Consider the following 14,838-nt stretch of genomic DNA (forward strand, 5'->3'; position numbering starts at 1 on the left):
ATGTCGGTATCAAAGTGATCGAAATCGTAGAAAAAAAGTGTTGTTGCTGCTGCTGCTGGTGACTGAACAAACGAGAGTGGTGGCAGTTGCTGGAACAAACCGTGTCGTATTTTGTTGCCAGCAGACCGCGGGATAGTGAAGATCACTGCTTCGTGTGCCTTCATATTCGTTCGCTCGAGAGGCTTAGTAACCCTGTGGGTCGGGATCGGTGCGAAGGCCTCGCGGAGTACCACCTGCGGTGTCTGCAATGGACGCAGGAGGTGACGGCGATAAAAAGACCGCGGTGACTGCGGAGAGATCACCGGAGACGGTGGATGGCGCGAAGTTTCGATCGACCGAAAAAGGTTCACCGCCGATCGAGGGGACCATTCTGCCCGACCAGATGGACGAAGCCTCGCTGAACCCCCAGTTGCTGGACCAGCTGAACGAACAGTTCGCCAAGCAGATCCAGTTGGCCGAAAGCGAGGAGATGGACGAGCCGTTCAAGGTAAGTTCAGAACCTCAGAGCACGCGTACGCGACGCACGCGCCTCGAAGGTCACCCTCGTCACACCGTACGCAAGGGCCTTGTTTGCGCTGCATTAGAATCGGCTGGCTGTCGTCGTCGAGTCTTTTCCCTACCCTCCTACTCCCGGGGTAGTAAGACTTGGTTTTTTAATTGTTTGTATCCTTTGTGACCAAAGAATGGGCACGTGGCAACGCGTTGCATTTATGAAACCTAAGAAGGGATCCGAAGATGTGTGTGCAAGTGCAACAGCCTACTAATTTATACACCATTTTCATTTTTCTTTCGTTCCTACGGGTGACGCCGATGATGGTGTTAACTTTCATCATGCACATCGTGCTAGTAGATCCGCATCTACAACGACTGGGTCAACAGTCTACGGTCGCTCAACACTGAGCTCGTTCAGTCGTTGCGCGAAATGCAAGACACCTGCATGGAGCGGATGGCACTGATGCGAGCCGCCTACCTCAAGGATCTGGTACGTTTCGGTCCGGATATCCGGCTGAAGCGCGTGGAAAACACAACTGCGCTCGCTACGACGCCGGCTGCTGGAGAAGAAATTATTTCTCTCGAGCTCTCCTCAAACTATCCGATCGTGCCGACCACTGATCAGATGCTCCTGCAGGAACTGGACATCAAGTCACGGTAAGCGAACGCCACAATCGACTCTATGATTAACATGTACTAACAACCAGTCTTTGAATTTGTTTCTTTAAGGCAAATCGAAGAATTGCGGAAAGAGCTGGGCGATAGCTGCGCTCTGGTGGATCAGTTGCGTAGCATGACCAAAACGCGGGAAAATCAGCTAGATGATAAACGCAAAGAGATAAACATTCTGCGTCATCAGATCACCTCCTTGGACGATCAACTTCTGAAGGCAAAAACGGTAACTTTTGTTCCGCGGGGAAGTTTTTCCCCATTGTTTACTTGTTTGTTTTTCAATGATGGTAAATTTTGATGCGAATTCATTTGCGTTCCGATGTGAACAAACGAATGGAAGCTCGTACCCCAAAGTTGGCAATGTTTGCTCATTTCATACATGTTTTCTACGTGTTCTCGATATGTATCTTCTTAAAACAACTAGTCCGCAGCGGCCACGACCGACAATAAGAGCCTTATTTCGGAGATCACCGATCACCACGATAAGATAACGTTTTTGCGGAAGAAGTTAAAAGAGCAGGAGGACAAGCTGCGGCAGGCCAACACAGCCATTTACTTCCGGGATCAGGTGATCTCCCAGCAGCGGCACGAAATTAAAGTACTGACCGAGGTATCGATTTCCTTTCGATTGGACTTTTGGGTTGGTGTGGTGGTGGTTGTAGATTTAATTATGCACCAGTGTTACCTGATAAACACTATTTTTGTTCAGTCCTTAGAGAGTGCATCATTGTTTTCCGAACTGTACGACGATGAAAGCCGTTGGAGTGTGGAAAGCTTTACCTGTTCTGCTTGTAGGAACGAGGGCCGTGTTGTGGATTAGTTCTGGTGATGTTTATTGGAATGAGGACGCACTAGAATCTTTTTGGCTAAAGAAGAATGCATTGTTTGCGGTGGTGGCAGGGATTTAACACATAATTGCGAAAATTTCAGTGAAAAGGTGTACTAACAATGGCTGCTGAATAAAATAGTTTTTAAGTTTGTGTATCTGCTTTGAGAAAACAAAATAGTGTACCTGGGCTTGATACTCAATGCTCCCGCAAATAATTACTTTTGACTCATTGACTCATTGACTTTATTGTATATCTTTTTTCAAGAACTTCAATTCACATTCCACCACTGAAGAAAATGAACAGGATCCATGTAAGGAAGCATGCCAAGTGGTATCGGACTCCTCCTTTTATTCGACTGAGACTCAAGCGTCAAAAGAAGACACAACGCTCCTCTCGGGACGCGTATCTCAACCGCTCCTCGATGGTATCAGTACGATCGAACAGCACAGTGAGACCGAATCGGAATACGTACGGACACTGAAACAGGAACTGGCCGAGTTGCGAGCACAATTGCAGGACTACAAAAGGGTCCACGGAAATCATCGGGCTTCGCTACCGATGAACGACGGTAGTGATTGGCAGTGCGCCGATATGATAAAAGCTCTGCTGGGGCTACGGGGAGCCTGCGAGGAGTTGCTGCAAACTACCGGTAAATTCTGTGGCGAAGAGCAGGAGCTATCGGGGGGCTCCTTTAGATACGAAGATGACGACGAGCTGATCGAAGCGCTACGGGCTCGCTGTGAGATGCTGTGTCGCCGATTGTCCGAGCATCAGGTTTGTGCGTTGGAGCAGGACGAAGGCATCGGCAGTACCAGCATATCGCGGCTGGAAAACTGTAGCGAAATACAACCCAACGTTGAAGGCCACCGGGAGCAGAGTATGGAAGCGGATTTGTATCAGGAAGTTGTGGTACAATTAAAACGTATGGTAAGTGATGATGTAAACAAGTTTAATTTGTTTTGGGTCTAGTTCAACACACTGTTAAAAAAAAGTTGTACGATACACGTACTCCTATGAAAATTTATTAGCTTAGTAGGCTGGTTATCAAGCCAACATTTGACCCGGTGCCTTAGTTCAAGTAAACAGGCGCCTTTCATCACCTCTATTCGAAGTAAACATTTTGCCACTTCGATTTCCTTCTTCTATGGTGATTAATCTCTCAGCCGTCGTATGCTTACAGCTCCCGATGGAACGCCCTTTTTTGGGCAGCTATTTTTGTAGACCACTTGCGGATTGGAGTAATTACGGCAAGCAGTGCACGGAGACGGGCTCTGGAGTTGGTACATTATGGAGCTGCCGGGGAAGTGAATGGGTGAAAAATTCTTGTTCAGGTGAAGGCTGAGGAGACCCATCGCACCCAACGGAAGCAATACGGGCGGTGGTCCATGTTAACCCAGTTTCTACTTCTCGCCTTTTTCCGACTTCACCGAACGACTAGTTAATTCTAACTCGTTTGACTGCGCTGGTGACTGCCTTTGCGGTGGCGGCACGAGATGCACATCTCCACGGGATGGCGCAGTGACAACCGTCTATTTTGGAACACAGACACACGGTCGAGCGTCTACAGTTCTGTTCCTTTTTGAACTCCCTCCCTGCTTCCTGTTCGTTGCTCAATGTGTTGTCTTCCATCGTACGTGGTGTTTTGCGTACTCCAAACGCCGTTGCTGAATCCTCCCACGACGGTGTTGAAGTTATTTGTATGTAGGTAAACCGCGCGGACACCGGTGGAAGTGGCTATTTATACAGTCCTCTTTGTATCCCACCACCTCTTTCGTCCGTCCAGCGGGGGTCGGGGTAAACGAGTGTTAATTTACCAGCTTTATTGTACGGTTGTTGTATGTTTAGTAATTAGTACTATTTAGGGCATAATGGACTGGTACTGGTAGAGCTATTTGAATGGTTTCGACTTTTACGGACTGATTGGCGGAGCGGGCGGAGAATTTGCACAGCCCTGACGTGCTCACTAGGAGTCCAGGGTCCCGGTGGTACGTAAAAGGTGGTGTTAAATATTTCACCTTGGATTGTTAATCGGCTGATAGGACACGGTTAGTGGAAGCCATATTTGCGTGTAATTGTAACAACGCGAGGAACTTCCTTCGCGGTAATTCTGTGTAGAAACGGCTAAGCCTATTATTCAACGTTTGGATGTTTATTTTGTTTGTGCAGCACATTCGACGCTAAATATTTCCTCTTTTAAACAGCTTCGCCAGATGTCGTTGGGTGGTTCTTTTCAACCGTTGGTCGTAGCTCTGGCGCTTCTACCTATTTTCACGTCGAACATCATTGCCCTGGGATAAACGTAGTGAGTCATGATTGATCTATGCACGTTCTCGAAATTCTGGCAAGAGTTCCGTAGTCCGTAGTCAAGGGTGAGATCGATGAGAGATCGATCGAAGTTTACGGTGTGTTGCATTAGCACGATTCTTTTCCGAGCAGCTTCTCGAGCGCCTACCAAATGCCGACAGACCGGGAAATCGGGAGCTAATAGTCAATTAACCAGCATATTCCGTGCTCGCATCCTCCTGTGTGCGTACTTGCCTGTCTCGCCGGTAAGGTGAAGGAATCAAGGGATATTAGATCTTCGTTTCTTTTTCCAATCGAAACATGGTTAGTTATTTTAAGAACGTGCAGTCTACGACTGCGTACACCCCCATACGATTCCCCGAGTGGTTCCAGAGCGAGCACGAACATCGATCACTTAAGAGGTCCGGGATGTGGAACCGTACGCTCGAGAGGGCCTCAGTTCCTGCTTGCGAGTTTCAAACACGAAGACATTTTATTGCATTGCGCGTGTGGCTGAAGAAAGGGTGTGAGCAGTCCGATGGCGTTGTTTGTAAACGAATCCGTGGGATGTCATACCGGCATCAACCGTTCGGGGTGCTAGAGGAGACCATCAACACCTACGCCGTGCGGTGCGTGTAGAGTAATGGTCCACTCAATGTGGAAGAAGAGATCGTGCACGATCGTAGTACAGAGCATGGTGGAAAGAGGTTTGAGATGCACTTTTGCTTTGGGCGTGAGGAACACAGACTACCTACGATTTCTACTCTTTTGAGGGGACAGATTGAAAGAACTGTGCCGCTGGGTGTTCAAAAATAGCCACCCTCCCGTTCGCTTCTAACTAGAACTAGGCGTAGTCCGTGCGATATAATGCTCCCCGTTGCATCTGTCGGTCGGGAATGGCGCTCAGGGAAAAGGTACTGTAATAGGTCTTCGTTGTTTCTAAATCTGTAGAATTTCAAGTAGCCCCCTTGTGCAGGATCTTTGCCAGGTACTTTTCGTTTCACCCTAGCAAGAAAACGTGCAGGGATTCTCCTCCGCCCGGTTGTCTAGTATTATTTTTGCCGGTCAGTATCTCCTTTCCATCCATTTGGCTCTCTGTATGCTCTCTCCGCTTTGCCTTTCACTTCAAACTGGGTGTGGGTCCTTTGCATCTCTGAGATGCGCTTGATTTAGTTAGTTCGCGGATCTCTCGACGGTATGTTCGTGCGTTTCGTGTATCGTGACGGTTTCTCGGGGCTTGCATTTATGAACATTGAACACACGGTTTTGCGCAGCATCCAATTTCCATACGATCTCGTGCGGTAGTGGATTCATTAAGGGGGTCGAATTCATGTAGATTGTCTGTGAATGGACAGTGTGTTTAAATTAATACAATCTGTTGTGTGTATTGGCTTTGTGAAGAGTGTGCAGTTGGGTGTAGTTAATCGTTCTCAAACAAGCTAAGACAAGACATCACATCATGACTGTCTTCCAGCTAGGAAAGGACAGCAACAACAGTGCCAGTGAATCGCTCAGCTCGCTGTCGTTGGGCCTGGACGAAGGCTGTACGCTGCAGGGTCTGATCGACGATTTGAAGAAGGAGATCGAATCGAAGGATCTGGTACTGCGCGATCGTCATGCCGAGCTAGAACGACTCCAACAGGAATTGGGCAACCGAGAGCGCCAGCTTGGCCTGTGCCGGGCACGCCAAGAGTCGATCGATGACGAAAAGCTGACCCTCCAGAAAAAGGTACGGTTGATATAGGAATGAAAACCCACACGCAACGGAAGGGAAAAGTAAATTGCACCGCTCTATTTCTTTATATCGTATCAACAACAGATCACCGCACTGGAAGAAACGGCGGACGATCAAGGCCGGATCATTGCGATGCTGAACATGGAAAAGTCGAAGCTTGTGCAGCACGTGGAGGATCTGAAGGAAACGGTAGGGGTTTTTTTGCACGTTTCGCTTGTATGTGTGTTGTATAGTTAGTGAGATCGTTTTTCTTCTTTCATTTTCCGACAGCTGCAACAGTACCGGGATAATTTGCAGAAGACCAGCGAGGAAAAGATAATCATCGAGGACGAGGTAGGTGCGCTTGAGGTTGAATATTTTTCATCCGCGAACGGGAACTTTTCCTACGTCGCTGCCGTTTGCGTCGTTGTAGACAAATGAAGCTGCGCAAGCTGCGGGACAAACGGGCACCTATTGCGCACGATCGTTGAGGGAATCGGTTGAGCAAACTGCAACGGGCTTGTTGATGGAAGTTTATTATCTTTCCGCTTTTCCGCCTTTCCCGGCTTGCGTTTAATTATGGTTTCAAGAACGACCGAGAGGAATGAGATTATTATTGGTTTTCTTTGGTTTTACAAATTGGTGAATTTGTGCTGGATCTTTGTAGTGATGCTTGGTTCTGTTCAATTTAAGTCTAATGTATTTTTTTTGTTTTCGTATATATTTTACCCCCACGCTACACGACCGACTGCCTTATCCAGTGTAAAAACCAACTCGTCACCATCTCCAACCTGCGCGTTGCCCTCGAGGAAACGAAACGCAACGGCAGCTCATCAGTGAGTTTATTTTCCGGCCTCCGTTACAGCCAACCGGCGGCGCCGTCGTCGTCGTCGCATGCGGCGCACCGTATCGGCCATCAAAGCATTTGGCCGAACAGTAGCGGCAAGGAGCATGATGCCGCCGTCTTCGAAAGAACCCCCAATAGTAGTGTGCACCCACAGCTGCTACCACAAACGACCTCAATCTCTGCCACCACTAACTCCCCAGCTGCCACTACTAACAGTCCTCCTTCCGGCGCAACGAATAGTAACGCTTCTGCCAGTCCCGCGACGGGAAGTAGCAACACTGGGGCCACCGACTATTGGACCGCGATTGGACGCGCGCTGTTCAGTGGCTTCGACGCGTAAAGGAAACGGATCGTTTTGATTTTTTCCCCCGTTTTCCAAAAACGCCAAAAAACCAACCTTGCCTCATTCACACGCGCTTGACCCGTGGAATATCTTGTTGACTTTTTGCTGTGACGATTATTTCCCTAGGAACTAAGGAAACTTTTTTTTGTTTTTTTTTCTTTGCGAGTAAGACATTTTGGAGACAGTAGTATTATACGACTTCGGGTCCCGTTACGGGTGTCCTATACTTATCGCGAATAGCATTTTGTTAATCGTTATCTTTTAGCGTTAGGTAGAGAGATAATTTACAATCCAGTTTTCTTGAAATATTGTTGACTTCTACGCCATAATTTTATGCGCAATACGTTTCGTTGAGTGCGTACTTCATCATTACTTATATACACGTGTTCTCAATTTTGTTCTTTTTCAATTTCCGTTTCAATTGCCGTAATAAATTATTTACCAGATTGATAGCGTACTAATCCTATTAACTGTTGAACAACTTTTATTTTATCATGGTTAAAATATTAATATTCTCAGTTTTCAAAACCAGTTTGGTAAGTTTTACGGCGGTATTTGTTAACGAAAGCCTCCAAAAGTGGGAGAAAACTAGCGGTGCCTTAAATTGCACTTCACTTTTTTGATCTTTAAATTAATGCTGATTTCTTGCAATAGGTAAATGTTCTTCACGAACTGGTGGAGAATCTTCAACTGGAAGTTATCCTACTAAGTGAACAGCTAAACGACGCATTTAAAGAGGTATGTAGGTCGGACGGGTTAAGTTAAACTTCACGCGCCAGACAGCGTGTGTGTACTAATGGAAACTAATATTGGACCGACAGAACGTGGCCAAGGACAACGAGCTGGACCAGTACCGTGACTCCAATCTGCAGCTGCGTTGTCAGCTGGCTGACCTGAGCCGCGAGTTTGCCGACTTGAAGGACATATCCGATGCCGTCGACATCCGGCAGGAGGTGAGACATCCTAGTGTTACTGCTTTGTATATATATTTTTTCTCTTAAGCCACTAACGCGTTGCAGTAAAACCCATTTATCAAGGAGTAGGTTCTATGTCAATGCGCCCGTTTGCTCGTTACAGGGTAAAACCACTGCCGGAAGAAATTACTGCATGATTTGTGTCCTCCACCCCCCTGTTTTTCGTTCGACACTTTGGCCAAAGTATCGCGTTGACACAATGGTGCAACTGTTTGACGATTGAGAAATCATATTCTATCGACGCTTCGGCACGGTTTTATGGGTTGGCAAGATGTTTGAATTTTGGCGCACCTAACGATTCGATCGTAAATGTCGTCCTGCGGCGCTGCAGCCTAGAGCCTTAGCGAGGGGAAGGCTAGGAAAGCAACACACCCACGCCAGCGAACGGTAGTAAAGTGTATGTTTGCCGACGTTCATCGATTGCAAGCTTTCCTGTTTCTTCAGTTCAGTCTGCAAAACATCTATGGAACAGGTGAAACGGTGGTACCGTTACACGGAGGGGGAAATGAAAGAAAGTGTAAGTTTTATCGCTTGTTGCTCCGGATTGTGAAGGATATTGCAAGCAAAGGAGGAAGGTTCCTCAACGAGCCGAACTTACACGGAGCGGTTTCGCCACTTCGTCTTGGTACAAGTTTTTCCCCTCCCATGGACGAAGTGATGTCCTTTGCGTGGTAAATAACCCATCAACACCAGGCCCACCGGGGTCTGGTTTCGCCCTGGTGACCCCGCCTTCGCGCTGAGTTCATGCCAAAGGATAATCAGATTTTAATCGTACACACTTCCTTTCGTTTACAACACAAGCTGGGTTGGTGATGGAGGTGAGGTGGAAATGGCGCCTTTCACTTTTCCTCCGTCCGTTCTTGGCTGGTTTGACTCGAGCACCGAACGAAGCACGTTCGAAAAGCTCTAAAGGGCTGTACGCTTTTGCAGAATCGGTTCACAGCCGAAGAAAGCAGGTGGTAAATGAATTATAATTTCTTGAAAAACTGAAAGGCAATAAATAGGAAAAAAAGAGTAGAGAGGTGGAGTTGCAGGTGAACATCAAATGCGGTGCCAGTGGCAGAAACGGTCTCTTCCCAGGCACGCAAACCTTGCGCCCCAATTGTGTCCCTGTCAGGATTGAAATAGATTCGTTAACTACGACACCTGTACTTGGGACCGAAAAGTGTTGCGAACTGCAAAGAAGAGATAGAGAGAAAATGAGCGAAAGAACGGAAGAGAGTTACATGGTTCCCACACGATGGACGTTTTTGCTGATACAAATCAGACGGTAGAATTTTTACCGTTTTAATTGAAATTTCAACTTTTCATTTAATGATTCCGAAGGCCCAAGCAGCATTGACCTAAAAAAAATTGCGCGACCAGAAAACTATCCTAATCTTTTTCGATACTATTAGAAAACTGGGTGGAATGATTAGATCAGGATAAGAGTAAAAGTTGCTCCACCAGCGGGAAAAGGAGCAATCGTCGACGACTATTGCCCCTGAAGGCAAATGGAATTTCGATTCAATTACCTTTGCCTTACGGTTTGTTTGCTAACAAAAGTAATGGAAAAACTTTTCCTCTACACATGATGATAACTTTTTAATAACTTCTCTTCTACCACGTAAGTTGGCACAACTTATCGCATGACTTTACAGTGCGAAATTCAGCCCGGGTGGTGGGGGTGGATGGGTGGCTTGTGTCCTCCGGACTCTGGTGTGTGTTGTGCCTTGCAAGTTGCATCGGGAGCGACAGTCTATCAACTCAAAAAATCCGGTTGAAAGTAAACGTGCTGGGCCCAACATTACAGCACGGTTTCCCCTGGTTGGCACGAAACAAAGGCACGCGCATTTCATCTCCACTCTGGAATCTACGAGTTTTGCTGCGAGGCGAAGGTGGGAGGACTCGTATGCACTTCATTCATTCGTTTTTGGGTCAACTTTGGAAAAGCGTCTGCTACACCAGGTACTCCCTGGGAGCTCTTGTTCAGGACTTCGTGACTTCCATTCGAGTTGTTGGTTTCGCGCTCACCGGTGCAATGTCCTGCGTTCCCGGATTGCGATTGGAATTAGATTTATTGCTACATTGTTGCTGTGGTCGTGACCATATCCTACACTCTTCCACCCCACGTTGTTCCTACCGGGGGTGTTGTGTGTTATGTTGACGGATTGGTGCTAAGGCTCAGACCACGGAATTCCATGTTAAGCCTCTTGTTTCTTCTATTCTTATTCTGTTCTTACACACCTACCACGAACACTGATGTCGGAAAAATCTTGTGCATTTGGGTGTGAGCATGAAGGCAAGCTGAGGCAAACAGGATTCCGGGCAAAACATCAACAACATACGACGACGACGACGACGACGACGAAAGGACACAGCCACGAGAATGATCAGGGAATGGAGCGAGTTCGTTTTTAGTACTAGTTTGACTCCGGTCGGGAACGGACACTTTTTTCCGGTGGTGCGCAAGTTCGTTTAATAGTGTAACATTATTAAGGTCTATCCTGTGGCCAGTGTGCCCAGTACGGGTAAAGTCTGAGAACTTTATCTAAGTTGAATAACATTTTTAAAACTGTACTGCGTAAGTTAAAGAATTCATTTTAAAAGAAGTTTTATCCAAAGAATAAGGTTTTTTCTTTGATGCAAAACAAGTAGGCGATCAAAAGCTTTTAGTATAGGTACACTCGAAGTCCGTTAGTAAATGTAATGTGCTGTGCGGGAAGTTTAACGAAGCATGCTGTGCCTAACCTACACCAACGAAAAAGGACGCTAACCTGGACCCTTTAGGTACATTCGACCGACCAACTACTCAATCGGAGTTGTTTCACGGAGTGTTTTGCTTTTTCTTAATTCAAACGAAACCGATTACAATCGGGAATGCCATTATACGCCCCCGGACCACGTCACGCGGTGTCCACTGATTTTGTTTGTTTAGTTTCGTTCGGCTGAGTACAGTAGACTCCATAGATGATTCGAGGTAATGAGTCGCACGGTTACCGTAGATAAGCTAGTTCCGCTAACAATCCGCAAAATAATTAAATAATATTTAAACACATTTAAATCAACATTTTGCAAATGAATTTAGTTACATGCAACATAATGGTATATTTGAAAATCTCCAAGTTTTCCTCTTTCAGTGTTTAAATAAATCTTATTTTTCACAAATTTTTGCGAAAAAGAAATTCAAAAGCCAGTAGATTTAACTGAACCTTTCATTTTTTGCTTATTTTATTATTATTTAGTTGAAAAAAAAATCCTAGAACAGGAAATCCACGAAAAATAAACCCCGAGAAAGACGACTCACTGTCGCTTCAGTGCAATGGATGAATGATATCCGGTTCCTTTGACGAAAAACCACGACAGACAACGGCCGGTATAGCGGGTAGAATCCTTCGCTGGTGGTTTTGTGATCCCTCGTGCTTTTTATTTAGTAAAGTAATATAGTCCTGAACCCTAGTGGGTTGGGAAACGATGTAAAAATTGTGGAACGAGTGGATCGTCGTAAAAGGAACCGTTCGTATTTCATTTCCGGGTCATTTACGCCTTCGATTCGTGGCGTGCGAGTGGGTATTTTGTGTAATCGGTTCCGTTTGGTCGGGTTTGGCGTGGTTTTGGTTGTTTTCCCGTTTTCTAGCAGTGACGTGATGATTATTTGAGTTTATTGATTTGTTACCACTGTGGGATTGTGTGGCGCGTTCTTTTTTTCACATTCCGCTAAAAACTGCAGTTTACAGAACAATACAGAAAAATGATAGTTATTGAAAGTATAGGGTATATATGGTGGTGAATGCACATTGTTAACATCTGTAATTTTATAATTTATTCTGCTTGATCAAACAATGATAAGATCCCGCAAAAGTAATGTATATTTTTTCAACATTTATTTTTTAGCTGAACGATCAGAAACAACGTGTATTCGCTTTGCTCAAGGAAGATGTAAAACAGTTACAGGATCAGATGAATGGTGTCCGAGGGGAGATAGTTTCAAGGCAGCAAGATTTGGGAAATTTGAACTTCTTCCGAGAAAAGTGTGCCGAGATGGTAAAACAAAACAAACCCAAACATTAAGACTAATGCTACTGATAATGCCCATTGCACATTCCAGGAGCGACTCCATGAGCTAGAAATGAGCCAGCAGCGTACTAAGCATTCCAACGAGCTGAAGCAATTGCGGCGAGAGATAGAATCGCTTAGCAATCAGCTGGTCAGTTCTTCGGACACGGTAAGCACATGCGCAAGGAAACACGTGTAGGAAGGTTAGCAAATTTGTTCGTCCTATTGTGTTACAGAGTCAGCAGCACGAACAAACGGTAGAAGCATTGGCAACGCTGCAGACCACCATCTTGAAGCTTGACGAGCACAATCGTGTGCTGCAGAAAACGATTCAATCATACCAGGACAGCGTAGTCCAGCTCGAGCAACAGTTGGGTGGCTCGCAGCATCAGCTTTCGACGACCAGGCAGGAGCTGGAAGAGTTACGGGATCGGTGCAACGTGCAAGAGGACAAACTTGTAGCCCTAAAATCGGAGAAGGACCGCATCGCCGGGGAGCTCGTGGTGCAGCGGCGAATGTGCAAGTGTGGCATAAACAGTAATCCAGGTTCCCGAGAAAGGGTAGGGCTCGATTGCGAGCTTAACACACCGAATATTTTCGAATGATTATGGTACTGTTTTCTTTTCCTTCCAGGCAAAGACACCACTTTCTCACTCGCTGCAGAAACAGTTGGCCCAGAAAACACTGGAAGCAACCCGAGCCCAGGAAGAGCTCGCCCAGCGCATCGAAGAATGGAAAAAGCGCGAAACAGAGTACGTGAACCACCGGATACAGGCGACGGAACAGACGACAGACCTGATTGAGCAGCTGAGCGAGTTTAAGGGCCGTAATAGCAATCTGGAGCAGTCGGGGTATATGAAGGATGAGCTGATCGAGCGTCTGCAGCAGAGTCTGCGTGACGTCAACCGAAAACTTGCCATAAAACAGGACCAGCTGGTAGAAGTGGAAGCAAAGAATGTCAGGTATGTAGCATGGGTGTTTCTGTTTTAGGAAGGTACAACAATAACTGTGTTGTTATGTTTTAGTTTATCTGATGCCCTGGAACGGGCGCGTCAGGATGCGTTGGCTTGCGAAAAACGTTGCATGGAGGAGCTCAGCAATGTCAGGCGATGTTCCATGGATCAGAAAAATCAGCTACAACAGTACGAAAGACAAATGAATCGCCTGCGAGCGGAAATGGACGGTGTACGAGAGAAAAGTGAACACATCTCTAGTGATGTGAGTGTGTTTGCCATCCCTGCTTCATACTGGTCTGGATTCAACGGTCACACAATTTTTCTTCTTTCTAGCGCGATGCATTGCGTGACGAATCTCAAGGGTTGCGAGAACGGTTGGCAACGTTTGAAGGAAAACAGAGTGCGCTTTGCGAGGTGATCAAATCGAATCAGGATGAGCTGGCGTTCAAATCATCCCGTGTGATGGTGAGCATGACGTTGCCGCTTAATTTACAGTTTGCTAATATGCAATTTTTCATGACAGGAACTGGAAGAAATGCACCGCCAACTCAACCAAAACTATCAGCAGCTCAAAAGCTTTCATGAAGATCTTAGCAAGCAGTTTCATCGCGGGCAGCAGGAGATTGAGCAACTGAAGGAAAGCTCCAAAAAGTTGCTGGAGTTTAAGCAGCAAACGCTGGCCACGAAGGAGCTCACGCGCAAAAGTGTCGCCGAGTGGAAGGAGCGGGAGGCCCAGCTGAGCCAGGAGATTGTTCGACTAAAGAAGCGCACCGAAATGCTCGATCAGGACCGGGCCAAACTGATCGGCAAATTGCAAGAGTACCATCGGGATAATACAATCCTTGGAAGGCGCGTGCATCAGCAGCAGTCGCAACAGCAGCAACCTCCTCGGCAGCATTCGCCCTACGACGACAATCGGAGGTGAAGCATGTTTAGGCAAACGATGGGGTATTGAACAAACCCATCGTAACTTACCGTTTTTGTGGTGTGTTTTTTGGAGCTATGCGTGATAATACGGAATTTTCGTTTTTAATAAAGACTAACCTGTATTCGTTAGGAATTTTTTACGTAAATCTTGGTAAACAAACGTTTTTCTATGAGTTATGCTTTTTGGATATGGAGAAGCAAACGCTGTAGTACTTGTAAACCATCCAATTTTCTTTTCTTTTGTAGAAGTTATAATCTCACGCCACTCCATCAAACGTTCTACCCACCGGAAGCGTTCAAACTGGTTCGATCTAGCAGCGATCCCAACTGTAATGAGGTTGGTGAAGAATATTTCGTACGTTATAAAGTATAAAAAACCAAAAGTAATTCAATCTCCATTCGTTTCCCTGTTTCAGTCGGACGAGTTGTTACAGAAAGTAGAACTTACGTGTAATCAGCTGCAGCAGATACGAAAGTTCTGGCACCAGGGTCTGAAGGAAGTGTTTCCAAACGATTCTTAGTTTTAATTACTAATGAGAACAACGACCGTAGCACAGGTTTGCATTCTTCCTGCCATTTTATTGTTTTATAGAGAAACTTTTACAAATTTAGTTAGGCAGTAATATCAGTAAGATTGTCAGTGTACGGTAGAATAAATTGAACGATTATCTTATTTCTGTAAATAAAAGTGAGTGTTTTATTTTGCTGCGAGTGACCTCCAGCAACACTTTCTATTACTAGCGATATTCATCTACCTCGATATTT

General features: G+C 46.0%; 1 protein-coding gene across 1 annotated transcript; it reads left to right on the forward strand.

The window, feature by feature from the left end:
• Nucleotides 1-247: 247 nt before the first annotated feature.
• Nucleotides 248-14,594, forward strand: LOC131293057 (interaptin-like). The gene is given in 19 exon segments (XM_058321137.1): nt 248-487; nt 851-1,390; nt 1,589-1,774; nt 2,259-2,921; nt 5,752-6,006; nt 6,097-6,201; nt 6,283-6,345; nt 6,753-6,827; nt 7,836-7,919; nt 8,003-8,134; nt 12,029-12,178; nt 12,243-12,359; nt 12,427-12,750; nt 12,824-13,152; nt 13,216-13,408; nt 13,480-13,611; nt 13,670-14,067; nt 14,320-14,410; nt 14,490-14,594. Coding segments are annotated over 19 exon segments (4,182 nt in total).
• Nucleotides 14,595-14,838: the final 244 nt, after the last annotated feature.

The sequence above is a fragment of the Anopheles ziemanni genome, chromosome 2 (genome assembly GCF_943734765.1).
Source record: "Anopheles ziemanni chromosome 2, idAnoZiCoDA_A2_x.2, whole genome shotgun sequence".
Taxonomy (NCBI): domain Eukaryota; kingdom Metazoa; phylum Arthropoda; class Insecta; order Diptera; family Culicidae; genus Anopheles; species Anopheles ziemanni.